Source organism: Pristis pectinata, chromosome 24 (assembly GCF_009764475.1).
Source record: "Pristis pectinata isolate sPriPec2 chromosome 24, sPriPec2.1.pri, whole genome shotgun sequence".
In the NCBI taxonomy this organism is placed as follows: domain Eukaryota; kingdom Metazoa; phylum Chordata; class Chondrichthyes; order Rhinopristiformes; family Pristidae; genus Pristis; species Pristis pectinata.
In genome coordinates this window covers 26804249-26818411 of record NC_067428.1, presented here as the reverse complement: position 1 = coordinate 26818411, position 14163 = coordinate 26804249, and the positions used below count along the sequence as shown (strand labels likewise).

Here is a 14163-nt window from a genome sequence, read left to right as displayed (position 1 = left end):
CATTTGGTTGAACGAGTGAAACCAGCTGAGCTGCAATTAGCTGGCGGCTGGTTCAAACTGTCAATCAGCTCGATAGACCCATTGTTTTATCTTTGAGAAAAAGCTTTGTCCTGCAAAGCTTGGACCCTTAGAGCAATGCACAAAATGCTGGAGGAACTCGGCAGGTTGAGCAGCACCTATGGAGGGAAGTGGACAGTCAACGTAAGGGTCTCGACCCGAAACATCAATTGTACATTTCCCTCCATAGATGCTGCTTGACCTGCTGAGTTCCTCCAACGCGTTGTATGTTGCTCCAGATTCCAGCATCTGAAGTCTCTTGTGTCTCCATTTTGGAGTCTGAGGCCATTTATTTGAGTAAGTTGGAGATAAAGGTAAATTTCAACAATCAAGACTACCAAGTTCTAAATGAAGGCAGTATTTCCTCTTTAGACATCAGCCATAAACTCATTCGAGGGTTGGTCACTATAAATATGGCATGGACGTGGTGAGTGGAAGGGCACGTTTCCGTGTCATATAACTCTGACTCTGGTTACAGTCACCTTCCCATATTTACCAATGAATTTGTGGGATGTGAGCACGGTCAGCAGCTAATACTTCTGTATTTGTTGCTTGTGAACAATTATGAATTACTTATCCATAACCTTAGAAATTGCTATTGGTTTTGTTCACAAATGAATAAGAGACACACTCTTATGATGTCCCATTCCCTGCTGCTTTAACAGAAGCAAAGGCTATGCTTCTGCTTAATCAGTTATTTAACTCGATTTGTATAAATAAAACCAAATAGAATTGCAGGAATCAGAAGGGAAATGAGTGTTAATATATTAACATTTTACAAGACACAAATTAAACAATTATACAGCTCCTAATGCCTATTAGGCTTGGGATAGGAAAAAAATGACAATTCTGTTCCTGAGAGGTCACAAAACAATCAATTTAGAACAAGACGAAAATCTAGAAATTCAAACCTATCAGTAGTGTGAAATAAATTGTATAGTAATGTTTGTGTATTATAATCTGCCTCTGAATTTCATTCTGTTGGAGTGAATGCTATACTTGACAGGGAAGAAAGTTATCGGCTATATTGCTATCTGAGTAGAAAAGGACAGTACTTTTGATATTCTTATACTGTGCTGAACCACTGAGACTGATAGAAAGTAGTTCAGTGATGAAAAGAATTCTTTAGCAAATGTGGTTGGGCACTCTTTCCAATGAAGTGAAAACAGAATCAGGCGATGATGATGACTTAACTCTAGCAGTAAATAAACAAAGGGGCTCATTGCAAAGTCCTGTTAAATCTGTTCCATGTTGGGAATAGTTAATTGGAGAAAACCAGCTTGTTGCCAGTTGGTTCAGAATATTTCTACTGACATTCTCTAAAATGGTAGTCTGAAAGATCACCAAGATCTCAAACACTCCTTTAATTCTCAGAAAATAACACAAGGCACAAAACTCAGTTAGCTGGCAATTTCATTCAGCTATTGGTCTTCATGATTAAAAAGTGTAATGGAGAGGGAGAGCATATGACAAACAATTCCATTTTATACAAAGTTTTTCTCTTCTAACGTGCCAATCTGATGCTGTGCGTCACAAGATAATGAAAGCATTCAACTTGGAGTTTGTGCTTTAGAGATCATTCATAGAACAACTAAAATTTCATCGAACAACAGCGATATTTTCCATTTGTTTGACTCTTTCTCCACTACAGTTCCCCCGTTGCTTCTATCAGTACACAAGTTGCAAACAAGTCACGCTAAAAAAAATTTTGTTTGAATGAGTAAAGAATTTATTTAGTTTAGCAATGAAAGCAGAAGATAGTCAATGAAATGATTGTTCGAGGCTGATTTTACAGTTAAGATAAAAAATAAAAACAGGAAAAGTGTCTTTGTAAGAAGTTTTGTGACCTGTATAGTACCACATACATATTTTATAAAATTATTGTATATAATTATCTAAACCTGTGAAGTTAGCCTAAATGCATTACATAGATACCTAGTTACTGGCATATGTATTAGCCATCAAATCTGAACTTTCAGTGCAGAATGATTGGCAGACAACCAATCTATTAAAAGTCTTTGGAAATAAGACTTCTAAAATTAAAGTAAAATAAGAAAAAATGTTGTCCATTTATTGTGCCTAGCCCATCCATAAATACAGAATAGCATTGTTCATGTTTAATAAAACTACAGACACTTTTACACTGAAGAAAAACAATGATGGATATCTTAATTTTTTTTAGGAATTGACATTCTAATTCACAAAATGCAACATGAAGTTCTGAACATAACAGAAAGTGAACAACTTGAGGAGGAAATTTACACTTAATAAATTTCAAAGAGGTTTTGAAGTTACTTGCACTGGTGACAATATTATAATGTGGATACACAATCCTAGAGGGTTCTTTGAATGATATTCTTAGAATGAAAAGGTTACATGCAAATGGGAGCAATGCAGCCAACTCTGTGAACAGAAAGCACTTGGTGTACAATGCTATTCATCTGGAGTTGATGCCATTTCTTAATATTAAAAACATTACAGGATGTTTTGGAAGTACAGAAAATAACAGCCAAACAACTTGAATGGAAAAGCTTTCCCCAAGTCATCAGTACCACTCCTTTATTCTCTTTTTTAAAAGAAAAAGCAAGCTATTTTTCTAATAAAACATTTATATGTACTAGGGATTAAAGCTCCACAGATATGTGATCATTCTTTGATTGGGTGGGGGGTGGAAAACATGAAGCATGTTGTGTATCGTAGCAGCAAACGTTGTCTGTGTTTGTCAGAAGTTTCTAACAATAAAGAGTAGCGTCCACATGAGAATTTTACAAAAGAAAATTGTGATCAACCTTTCACAAAAGTAAGCTAAACAGGACTGTGGTCTGGTGAAGCATGTGTGACAGCTACTACATACTCGCCACTCTCCTTTGACTTTTTAAGATTATTATACAGCCTGTCATTGATGCTAGTAGTTAATTTGTCTTTGGGATCTGCCCCTATCATCTGAGGCCCATACCCAAAGTTTGAGCTATTTGTCTCTGTGAAGCCACTAATATGGTCTAAAGGCTGCTGGAAGTCTATTTGTTCAGTCTGGTCAATGACACTTCCTTGCTCTGTTGTCTCTTCCTCAATTATATGGATTCTTTCTTCAGTGTCAACACCGAGATGTTCTGAGTCCTTAGCAGTTGGCGATTTGATCTGTTCCTGGCTGCCACTTTGCTCTTCATCTGTGGTGCTGACAATGCGTGGCAAGGTGCTCTGGTACCGATGGTCGAGTGGGTAATTCACGCTGTCACCTCTACGGAGAGGTGTTCGGTGCCGTTCTAATCCAGGCGGGTAGCGGATTCCTGGATCGCTGTATTGCTTGGTCCTCTGCCATTGCTTGCGGAGATGGATACGGGATCGGTGCTTGGACTTCAGTGGAGAATCGTCAAACTGAGGGTCATGCCGGAGGAATTCATTGAATAAGGCATCTGTTTTCTCATCAATACTGTAATCCCTTCTATGTAAATAGTCTCTAGTTACAAACATTTGGCCATATGGTGACCACCCAATGGGGCTTTCTGGTTCGCCTCCAACAGCACCTTCCTCCTCTATCTCTTCACTCAATGTTTTTGCATCAAAACTTTCAAAGACAGTCCCTTTGCGTCCAGAACTTGTGAAGAACAGCCTTTTCTCTGAAGCCGTTTTGTCTTTTGTCCCACTTTCACCATCTGCCTTGAGAATCCTTTCTTCTAATAGTTTGCTCGGCGCCTCTATCGATGCGTAACCACTGTCCATCTGAAGGAGCTTTCTCGTGTTTGATTCGCTGTCGCTGCCTCGCTCGGAATCCACGCTATCCTGCTTGCTTCCTTTGTCCACGGGCCTCTCCTCAAGACCGTCATCTTCATCAGCTATATCCTGGGAAAGGGCACTGGATGGCCCACCCAACGAGCACACACTCTCTGTGTCGCTCCGGACTGAGTCCTTATCATTGCTGCTCTGGTCTGATGATATGTAAAGTTCGAGAGAAGCTCGAAGTTTCCAGATATCCCGGTAGATCCTCTGTTGATCAGAGCTCTCCCTCCTTTCAGCACTTTCACTCCCGCCTGGCAGAATCTCTGCCGCATCTAACCTGAAAGAAAACCAAGCTTATCTCAGGAAAATGTGGCACACAGCAGCACAGTATTTACAAAACTTAACTTCAATAAAGCTTGGTTTCTGGTAGCACTGCTAATTCCTAACAAGCAGGAGCTGGGTTGCTTTGGTTGGTTTGCATGCTGACCCTGTCAACTCTCATTCATAGAGTAACAGAATAGTTCTGGAGCCACAAAGGAGGCCATTCAGCCCATCGCGCCTATGCCAGCTCCAATTACAGCAAACTGGTCAGTCCCATTCAGTTTCAAGCAAATAATGTATTTTATGCATCCCAAATTACAACCAGTGATCTCCAAAGGAAATACTTTCCCAAATGACAAGGTCCTTTTTCATTGCCCCAGACAATGATGTCAATCCAAGGACGCGGGCACACCAATTTCAGTCAGGAAACAAAACGATTACAGGCAGGGGACACTGGACACTACACTCTCTTGAGCAATATGATGCTGCAATGTTGGGTGTAATGCTCTGTGCTCTCGCTACAACCCGGGGAAAAAAAACCTAATGAGATGCACCCAATCCAATTATTATTTGGGATTTAAATCTCTGCCACCAGTTGAGGAAGAAACATCCAAACAACAAAGCCACTAGCCAGAAAATATCTTAATTTATTGCTCTTATCTTCTATGCACCAATTTCTAATGACATCATTATTTCTTTCCCTGTTTTAATAGATAATGAAACGATCTGTGAGATTTTTACTTAAATTGCCAGTGATTAACTGAATGTTCACCATTAATGAAAAGAGCATCTGAGGAATTGTGTTTGCTGTATAGCAACAAGTCAGTGGGAAGAAGGCATTCTGCTTCCTACGCTTGCTCTAATGCAGTAGTCCCACACTGGAAGGAAAAGTCAAGGAAGCCACGTATGGTCCAACATGTTTTTTTCTACGTGGTCTTTGGACCTTGCGGCACCTTGATGGTACAGCCCCAGCCCCTCCGATAAAAGGCATTCAACCCGCAATTTACTTTGAATCCTAAAACCCTTCAGCTTCAAGATGCAAAGACTGATTTCCAACATGCAGAGCATTTCCAAACAATAGACTGGTTAGAGTGAGAATTGCTGTTGTTCACATGCATTGCATGAATCTGAATTAGTTTCTATGTGCACAGTACAGACAACAACAATTGTTTACTTTGTTTGTACCACGGACTAAGTTTAGAAGTGGCCACAGCAATAAAACAATGGAATGGTGATATTGTATTTCAATAACGAACTATTTGAATTCAGTTTCTCTACTCTTTGATAGCATTGATGAGGTCACTCTTTGTGTCATTACCACCAGGACCAGCAGTTTTCTCTAAGTGCATTGTGTTCAGGAGGTTGCACGGCCTCTTGGAGTAAAAGGAAAATCTGTACTGACACCACTAACTTTAGCTATCAAATCTTGCATATCTTCAGCCAGCTAACGATTAACATATTAAAGTTGTTTCAGGAACTATAGTGTCCATCAAACGAGGATGGAGTTTCAGCCTCTGCTGTGTATACTTCATGCACAATGCAGGAATATGTGTTTTGAACTCTTATATCTGAAATTTGGTTTCATGAAATTAATGGAACCAAATTTTACATGTGGAGTTTGGCAGGCACACTTTCTGTGTTGCCTGTTCGTGTCCATAACAGACGGTGAGTTTAGAACACATAACAGCTCAACGCAGGAACAGGCCCTTCAGCCCACCATGTCTGCCTTGACCATGATGCCAATCTAAACTGATCCCAGCTACCTGCACGTGGTCTGTATCCCTCCATTCTCTGCCTGTCCACGTGCCTGTCTAAATGTCTCTTAAACATTGCCAGGGAGGTGGTGGATATGATAGCAATGTGTTCCAGGCATGTACCACTCTGTTTCTTTTTAAACTTCTGGCACCAAGCTTATGTTTCCTCCTTTGTCCTTGAGTGGACCTACCCACTCCATAGCTTCTTGCTCCTAATACCTGTATAAAATTCCTTGGGATTCTCCTTAATCTTACTTGCCAAGGGCATTTCGTGGCCCCTTTTAGCCCTCATAATTTCTTAAGTTCTTTTCTGCTTCCTTTTTATTCATCAAGGGTCTTGTCTGATTTCAGCTTCCTTAATCTCACATGTGCTTCCTTTTGCAACACACAAAAAGTGCTGGAGGAACTCAGCGGGTCAGGCAGCATCCACGGAGGGAAATAAACAGTCGGACGTTTCGGGCCGAGACCCTTCATCAGGACTGGAAAAGAAGAGGGCAGAAGCCAGAATAAGAAGTGGGGGGGGCGGGGGGGGGGGGGGGAGGAGGAGCGCATGCAGGCAGGGGATAGGTGAGTTCAGGTGATAGGTGAGTCCAGATGAGAGGGGAAAGGTAGTGGGAGGGGGAGAAGATGTAATAAGCTGAGAAGTGATCGGTAGAAGAGGCAAAGGGCTGAAGGAGGGGGAATCTGGTAGGACAGGGCAGTGGACCATGGAATAAAGGATGGGGGAAGGGGGGTGCTTTCTTTTGTCTTTTTGACTAAACCTGCAATATCTCTTGTCATCGAAGGTTCCCAAATCTTGCTACCCTTATCTTTCACCCTCTCAGGAACACGTTGGTCCTGAACTCTAATCAACTGGCTTTTAAAAGACTCTATCAACTGGCATTTAAAATATTTTCAAAGAAAGGTAAAGTTTATGCCTCTTGTGTCTCAGAACTGATTCTGCCAGCACTGTTTCTGCTCTATGCTGAGGCTTCTATGGACCAGGTGTCTGCCCTGTCTACTAAGCAATCGCCTCAGAAATAAAGCTCTTGCCATGTGTTAGCTCCTACTCTTGGCTCCTTGCTTTATTAGTTCTGACAGGGGAAGCCCACTGACAAAAAAAAAGTCAAAGATTGGCAAAACTCACACTCGTACAGTCAAAATTGCTGCTTGCTGACACTTCCAAAAGGTTGGAGGCAAAAGCCATAGACAAGCTGTCACTTTTTTCACTCCCCCAGGCATTCTATCAGCACTTTTGATTCTTTACAAAATCGCACTACGATTGTCAGATCAGTTACGGGGAAACTTGAGTGATGTAACTTCTTCCCACGCATACTGAGACCTCAAAACAAAATCATCCTGGGACAGAGGAGATTCTGGGAGTCAGATTTTAAAGAAGCTTTGGTGATTTTTTTTTCCCCAATCATTCTCAAGATGTGGATGTCACTGGCTGGGCCAGCATTTATTGTCTGTCCGTAACTGGCCATGAGCGGAGTGTGTGGCAGAGAGCTAAGGAACAACCACATTTAGTGGCTTGGGAGTCAGCCAGGCTGGGTAAGGAAAGCAAATTTCCTTTACTGGAGAAAATGAGTGAACCAGAAAGATTCTTGGCTTCCATACTGGTACTAGCTTCATCTCTGATCATAAAATAATTGTTTGTGTTGAAACTGATGAAATAAAACGAGAAGGAATTTGCAGAGATTTGCATAGAACTTGCATCCCAGACACTCAGCCCAATTAGTCTAGATTGGTATTTACATTTGAGATGAACCTTCTCCCACTCCATTCATGTGACTCCATATTGGAATATCTAAACAGCAACAAAGGAAGCAGAGATCAAATTCTAATTGGAAGTGCGATAGTTTAAACTCGTGTGTGGGGTGACAAAAAAAAGCCCAATGGCCATCATCAGGAATTAACCAATTGGAAGCATTAGTGTTTGCAACAATCGTATCACCGGGATGGACAGCATGGTGGAGCTGTAGGGGGCCATGAGCAGGTTATAGGTCAAGTAAACAAGTGTGTGGATCTTGAAGGGGGGTGGCACAGTGGTGCAGCTGGTAAAGCCACTGCCTCATAGTGCCAGGAGACCTCGGTTCAATCCTGATCTTGGGTGCTGTCTGTGTGAAGCTTGTAGCTTCTCCCTTTGACCATATGGGTTTGCTCCGGGTTCGCTGGGTTCCTCCCACATCCCAAAAAAAATGTGGGTTGGTAGGTTAATTGGCTACATTAAATTGCCCCTAGTGTGTAGGTGAGTGGTAGAATCTGGGGAAGTTGAAGGGAACGTGGGGAGAATTTAAAAAATGGGATAAATATAGGATTGGTGTAAACAGGTGATTGGTGTAGGCAAGGGCCGAAGGGCCTATTTCTGTACTGTATCTGTCTGACTCTATGACAATGGTTTCCAGAATAAATCTTACCATGGCACCAATCCAATTGTTAACATTACTTTTGGCTGACAGGTATTCATTCAGCTTCTCACCATAAGAAAGGGAGAGAGCTTGAGTATTGTCATTTTCCATACCTATTTATCAAAGCTGACCTACATTCAGCTAACAAGGCTTGTCTTCACGTCAGAATCAATGGTGTCAGTTTTCTCATTCTCCCAAGACTGATTTCAGGCCGTTATCAGTCCAGCCAAGGATTAGTGAGACTCTCTTCCAACAAGCATCCAGGAATGAACATGCAGACAGCCCACAGTGTACAACCCACAGCCATCTTGTTGGAAGGCAGCCATTTCCACTGCCTGATGAGCTGCTACATTTGCATGCTGAAGTTGTAGATATTCAAATTCATTTCAATTAACACTGTTGTCAGCATTATAAAGAAAGCATATATTGAAAGCAAATGAAAAAACAGGATCCATTATGAACTGTACAATTGTTAAAGGATTAGAACAAGAATATATACCTCATCATACTTTCTACCAAGATTTTTTCCCCCTGGATCAAGTTTACATTGCAAATAAGGAATCATTTTGCATTAGTCCCTCTGCATATATAATTTGTGTTTCGAAATGTCAGAATTTTAATCACAGCCTCCACTTTTGTCCCCAGCAAATGTTAACAAAAATGTGAATGAAACCATAAATTTTTCAACACTCTAGCTTTTGCAATGCGAAGCACATCATCTGCAGCCTATTTTCTGCAAATGGAGTTTTACATTCACAAAATCTGACTAGACTTGAGCATGCACAGCAGTGAAGTTTGCTGGATGTACCCTTACTTTTCATGCCTTTTCTCATTTAATTCCGACCCATAAAACTGGATGAACTTTCTGCCTTTTATTCTATATATTTAAAAAAAAGTGTATTTCTTGTGATGTCACTCATGCTGCACTGGAGGATATTCTGATTCATTAGGACAGGCTGAGAGCATTAAACCATGTAATGCACAAGGATTTATTCTGCTTTTAAAGTGGAGATACTCATCTTTACAGTTGAAGTCCATACTGCTATGAACAGACTTGTAACCTAATCCTACCTTAGCAACCCATGAGGGTAATTGGCAGATAACTATTTCTCAGCTTGGCAGTTGGCCTTTCACCAAGGTCAAACTGCATTGCAGGAAATGACTGCCATTTTGCTAAAACTGTTCCAAACATAGATCCTCACACAGAATAAGTTACTATAGTTTGAAAGGTTGGTAGCCATAGATTCTTCGCAAAGGCTACCTCACTGGCACATTTATGTACATGTGACACATACAAGTATGGGAAGCATGTGTGCTGAGCACTGCTTCTGAAATTTGGTGGATTAACTTTTGGAAGCAGAATTCACCACTAATTTGTTACCAGATTGTATGCTTAGCACATACAGTGGAGGACACGAATCTATCTTCTAGATTTTGCATATTAATAGGAGCTTTGTCATGGGGGATACAAGAGTTCTGAGGCCAACATAGTGTCATCCAATGAATTAATATGATTGATTAATTTGGGTGGCACAGTGACCACAGCTGGTAGAGCTGCTGCCTCAGCTCCCGCAGCCCATGTTTGATCCTGATCCTGGGTGTTGTTAGTGTGGAGTCGGCATGTTCTCCCTGTGTCTGCGTGGGTTTCCTCCCAGTAATCCTGTTTCATACCACGTCCCAAAGACGAGTGGTTTAGTAAACTGCAGCTGGTGTATAGGTGAGTGGTAGAAGCTGGGGAGGAGCTGATGGGGATGTGGGGAGCATTAAAACAGAATGGGATTAGTGTGGGATTACTGCGAATGTGTGGTTAATAGTTGGTGTGGACGTGTTGGGCTGAAGGACCTGTTTCTGTGTTGTCTAACACTGACTCTAAAAATCATATGGGTCATGCTGGCCTCGAAAGCAAATTTCCTGACTTGTGTGCCTGCTATGTGAAGAGAGTTAGTTCCTCCTAAGAAAAAATAAATAAAATTCAGATCAAGGTAATGGGGGAGGATTTCTCTCTGGTATCACACAACGTGGGGGGGGGGGGGTTGCTACTCATACACTGGGATGCACTTAATGAGGAATTTCTACTCTATATCCATTGGCATTTCAAATGATTTACTCGAATGGCTGTTATGTTGTTTAAGTGTACCTTGCATGTCTTTTTCCATTTGCAAACTAGCAAACAAGCCTCCTTTTTGTCTAGGCACAAGAGACTGCAGATGCTGGAATCTGGAGCAACATGCGAGATGCTGAAAGAACTCAGCAGGTCGGGCAGCATCTATGCAGGGAAATGGACAGGTTTGCACAGGTGAAGGGTCTCGACCTGAACCGTCGACAGTCCATTTCCCTCCATGGGTGATGCCTGACCCGCTGAGTTCCTCCAGCATCTTGTGTGTTCCTCTTTTGTCTATGCAGTTTAGCCATGCTGGTAAGAGATTTGGAAGTGTATGCTTGATGCCACACCAGCTACAGAATGGAAAATTTGTTTCATTCCCATCTCCTGCCCACCAGTCAGCTGCTTAAATATGTATAAATGTCAAAGCTGTTCAGAAAGACCTAACGGTTTCATTGTCTGAGAAACAACTACTTCTGAATTCCATTGCCCTCATGATGTGCTTCATCCTTGGTTTTATCTGGGATGTTTGTGATCTAATCTGAGGCAGGTTTCTTGTTTTCCTGAGCCTCCCATACCTCTAAGAGCTGGAACTTGGTCACTTTGTGTTGTTTACAACAGCTGGGACTAGGGATCAGAGAGAGGCTGATACCGGACTCTTTGTTTGGATCTAGTCCATGGTGATGGAGGGATATGGAAATGTGGAATCAATGAGATGAAACACTTTCAATTATAAATGCTGGTTATTACATGATACCATTAAACACATCAGCAAACATCATTTTAGAATTATTAATTTTTTTGTAGTAAAAACCAACGTATTGTAAGAATGAACTGTATTTTTAGTGACCATAACTGCACCTCTCCGGAGCTTCCCTAAAAACACTTCCCATGCAATAACTGACTTGCAAGTGCAATCACCTGAGCCGACACCGATCACCTTTGCGCAATGCTCCACGAACTACTTTGTGTTGAAGGACAAGTTCATCTGTTTCTGGTGGTCTTGGTCGAGGTTGAATGTTAACCAGGATTCTGGAAGAATTTTCTTTCCTTTTAATGTTTATAAAGCCACCAGAACAGCAGATATGTCAGAAATTGTAAACAAAAAAAGCGCATTTTCGATGGGTGTGGTTTGCAGGAGGAAGGAAAGGCAGAGGGAAGCTAATGTTTTTGAGGTCTGAGGCAGAAGAGATTAATATTCTCCTCACAATGGGTGAGAGCTGTGGTGGCAAAAGGAGATGAAAATGTTAAATGCAGTTTCAATCCAGTGCCCATGAATCTACCAATGTTTTTATGAAGTGTGTTGTATGTGTCACTCCTGAGAGCCTAGCCAGTTCAATACAAGGTGGTAAAGGGCAGCTGGGATCCTGATGTAAACGTCGCTGTGGCCAGCTAACTGTATCCGCACTGACCATCCACCCACCCACCCATTCTAAACTAAGGAAGTCCAGTAACTAATGAGAGATGGAGTCAGGTCAAGCAGGTAACATGCTTTCCAAGTCATTGCTTGGGGATCAGGAGTGCCACTGGAGGTTCCTTGTGCAAGATTCCTGCCAGTATTCTCTGCTATTACCTGCCGACATACCTGCCCCAATCTGGAGAATGGCTCAGAATCCTGGGCGACCAAGCCAAGGGGAGAGAGTGTCATTTGCATGGCTAAAATCCATTTTAGTGTTTGGTAACTACCTTCCTATTGATTAGGCCTTGCAGCAATAGCTTTGGCTGCCACTAGTTGGCTGGCCAGCCAATCTAATTGTGACAGAAAATACAAATAAAACCAAGGGCAAAAAAGGCCCTGCCACTAAAATTGACTTGACCTTTGCATTCTTTGAATTATAATGTTATACTCTCCCTACAAATGGGCTGGGGTTCCGTATTATCAGAGGGAAAACTATACAATGACACTTAGATGATTTCAAGACATTGAAGGTTGCGTGGGATCTGTACAGTGGCACACTTGGAGCTAAAGAGGTGGAGATACTGCAGCCTGGATGTGAATTATCGATAACTGCACAAGCGTTTGATAGTATTCTTTCAAAGGATGCAAATGAAGTGATGGAAAAGTTCTCCCAAATAAGCGGAGTATGAATGCAAGATCAGCCTGCTCAGAGGACAGATGTTCAGATCCTGACTTTGAATCCAAGCTAGCTGTACTCACAATGAAGTGACAGTTGTTTTTATTTGAGTTTGAGTATGGGTGAGTTACGTCTGTACTCCATTTAGTTCAAAGATTGCTAAGGGTTTGGACGGCACAATGGAGCAGCAGGAAGAGCTGCTGCCCCTTGATCGATCCTGGCCACCACTGCCATCTCTCTGGTAGTGCATATTCTCCCCGTGACCACATGGGTTTCTTCCTGCTGCTCCCAACATCCAAAAAATGTGCAGATTGTTAGTTAATTAGCTGCTGTAAATTGACTCTAGTGTGTAGATATATTGTAGAACTTGGAGGGGAATATGGGGAGAATAAAATGGGAGATTACTGCAGGAATAGTGTAAATGGGTGCTTGATGGTTGGCACAGACTTGGTGGGCCAAGGGCACTATACCCATTCAGACTTTCTGTGGGGTAGCAATATATTACCCGGCCTACCACGCGAACTGAGGTCATAGTCTAACCAGAACAATGGCCAAGGTCGACGTTAGCCTTTTGTTGAAGTTCAAAGCAAAATCTCTTCTCCATGGTTGTATTCTACTTCATTTCTCAGAGACTCTACTTTTTACAGCACTTATTAATTGAAGTAAGTAATAAGTGCCCCTGACATGGCAAAATGTTTTAAGGTTCTTCACAGGAGCACCAGCGAATGAGATATAACACTGAGCTATGTGAGGAGAATGTAGGGGAGATAACCAAGAGGTTGGTTAAGAAAATTTTAAGGAATGAATTAAGAGAGAGATCAGAATGTAGAGGGGTTCAGGAATAGAATCCCCTAAGCCCTTAACTGTTGGATGTTTGTCTGCTTAAATTGGAACAATTAAATTTGGTGACAATAAAAGGGTCAGAATTGAAGGAACCCAGATATCTCTGAGAGTTGTACATCTGAAGGAGATTACAAAGATAGAGGCTTAAAACCATGGAGGATTTGGAAACAAAGGTGAGAACTTTATGTTTCTGGATACTTAATTTTATTCTCAAGAAAATGATCAGGTTTTGGATTTATTGTATATTCAGGATGTGCTCAAAACTCCTTGGTGGGGGAAAAATGCAACATCCTCACTGATACTTGGAAACCCCTGGCCCATAACTGCTTAAAGTGGAGAAGGAACATTGCGATGGAATTTGGAGCCTTGCGTCCATGCCTTGGGAACACACACAAGCTCAGTACAGACAGTGGAAGGAGTGCACTATCTCCCAAACTACCCACCCTCCTGCCCCACGCACAGGAGGTACTGTAGTTTCACATTGGCCTCAACAATCACCTGAGATCCCACAAAATCAGACTGAAATCTCAAAGTATAGCCTAAGCAATAATAGAACAGTAGCCGGATATTTGATGCCACTTCCAAAATTCACTGGCATTGGTTTCAATTGAACCTAATTTTGAAATTAGTGTCAAATGCACAGCCACTTACTATATAGTGCATCTACCACTTCCAAACCAGGGATTACTTACATGGTTCTGAGAATTTACTATTGGATTATTATCAGACTAGCTGCACTTTTGCAACTGAAATGCACAACAATACATGGGCAAAACATTTTAACCCCACAGATCTATTCAGTTAAGAACCACATGGTTAATTGTTGGAGATGTGGGAAGAGATCTGTACAGTTACATTCTGAATGCACGATTACAATACTATGTCACAATCAAAATAACCCTTGC

The 14163-nt window shown here is 41.7% G+C and overlaps 1 protein-coding gene across 3 annotated transcripts in view; it reads right to left on the bottom strand.

Annotated features, from left to right (window-relative positions):
• Positions 1 to 1921: 1921 nt before the first annotated feature.
• The window catches only part of cbarpb (CACN subunit beta associated regulatory protein b), a 189395-nt gene continuing 177153 nt past the window's right edge, over positions 1922 to 14163 (bottom strand). For all 3 annotated transcript variants that reach the window (XM_052037654.1, XM_052037655.1, XM_052037656.1), the window contains one exon: positions 1922 to 4111. In XM_052037654.1, the coding sequence (XP_051893614.1) occupies positions 2863 to 4111 (1249 nt within the window). In that variant the 3' untranslated portion in view covers positions 1922 to 2862. The remainder of the gene's footprint in view (positions 4112 to 14163) is intronic.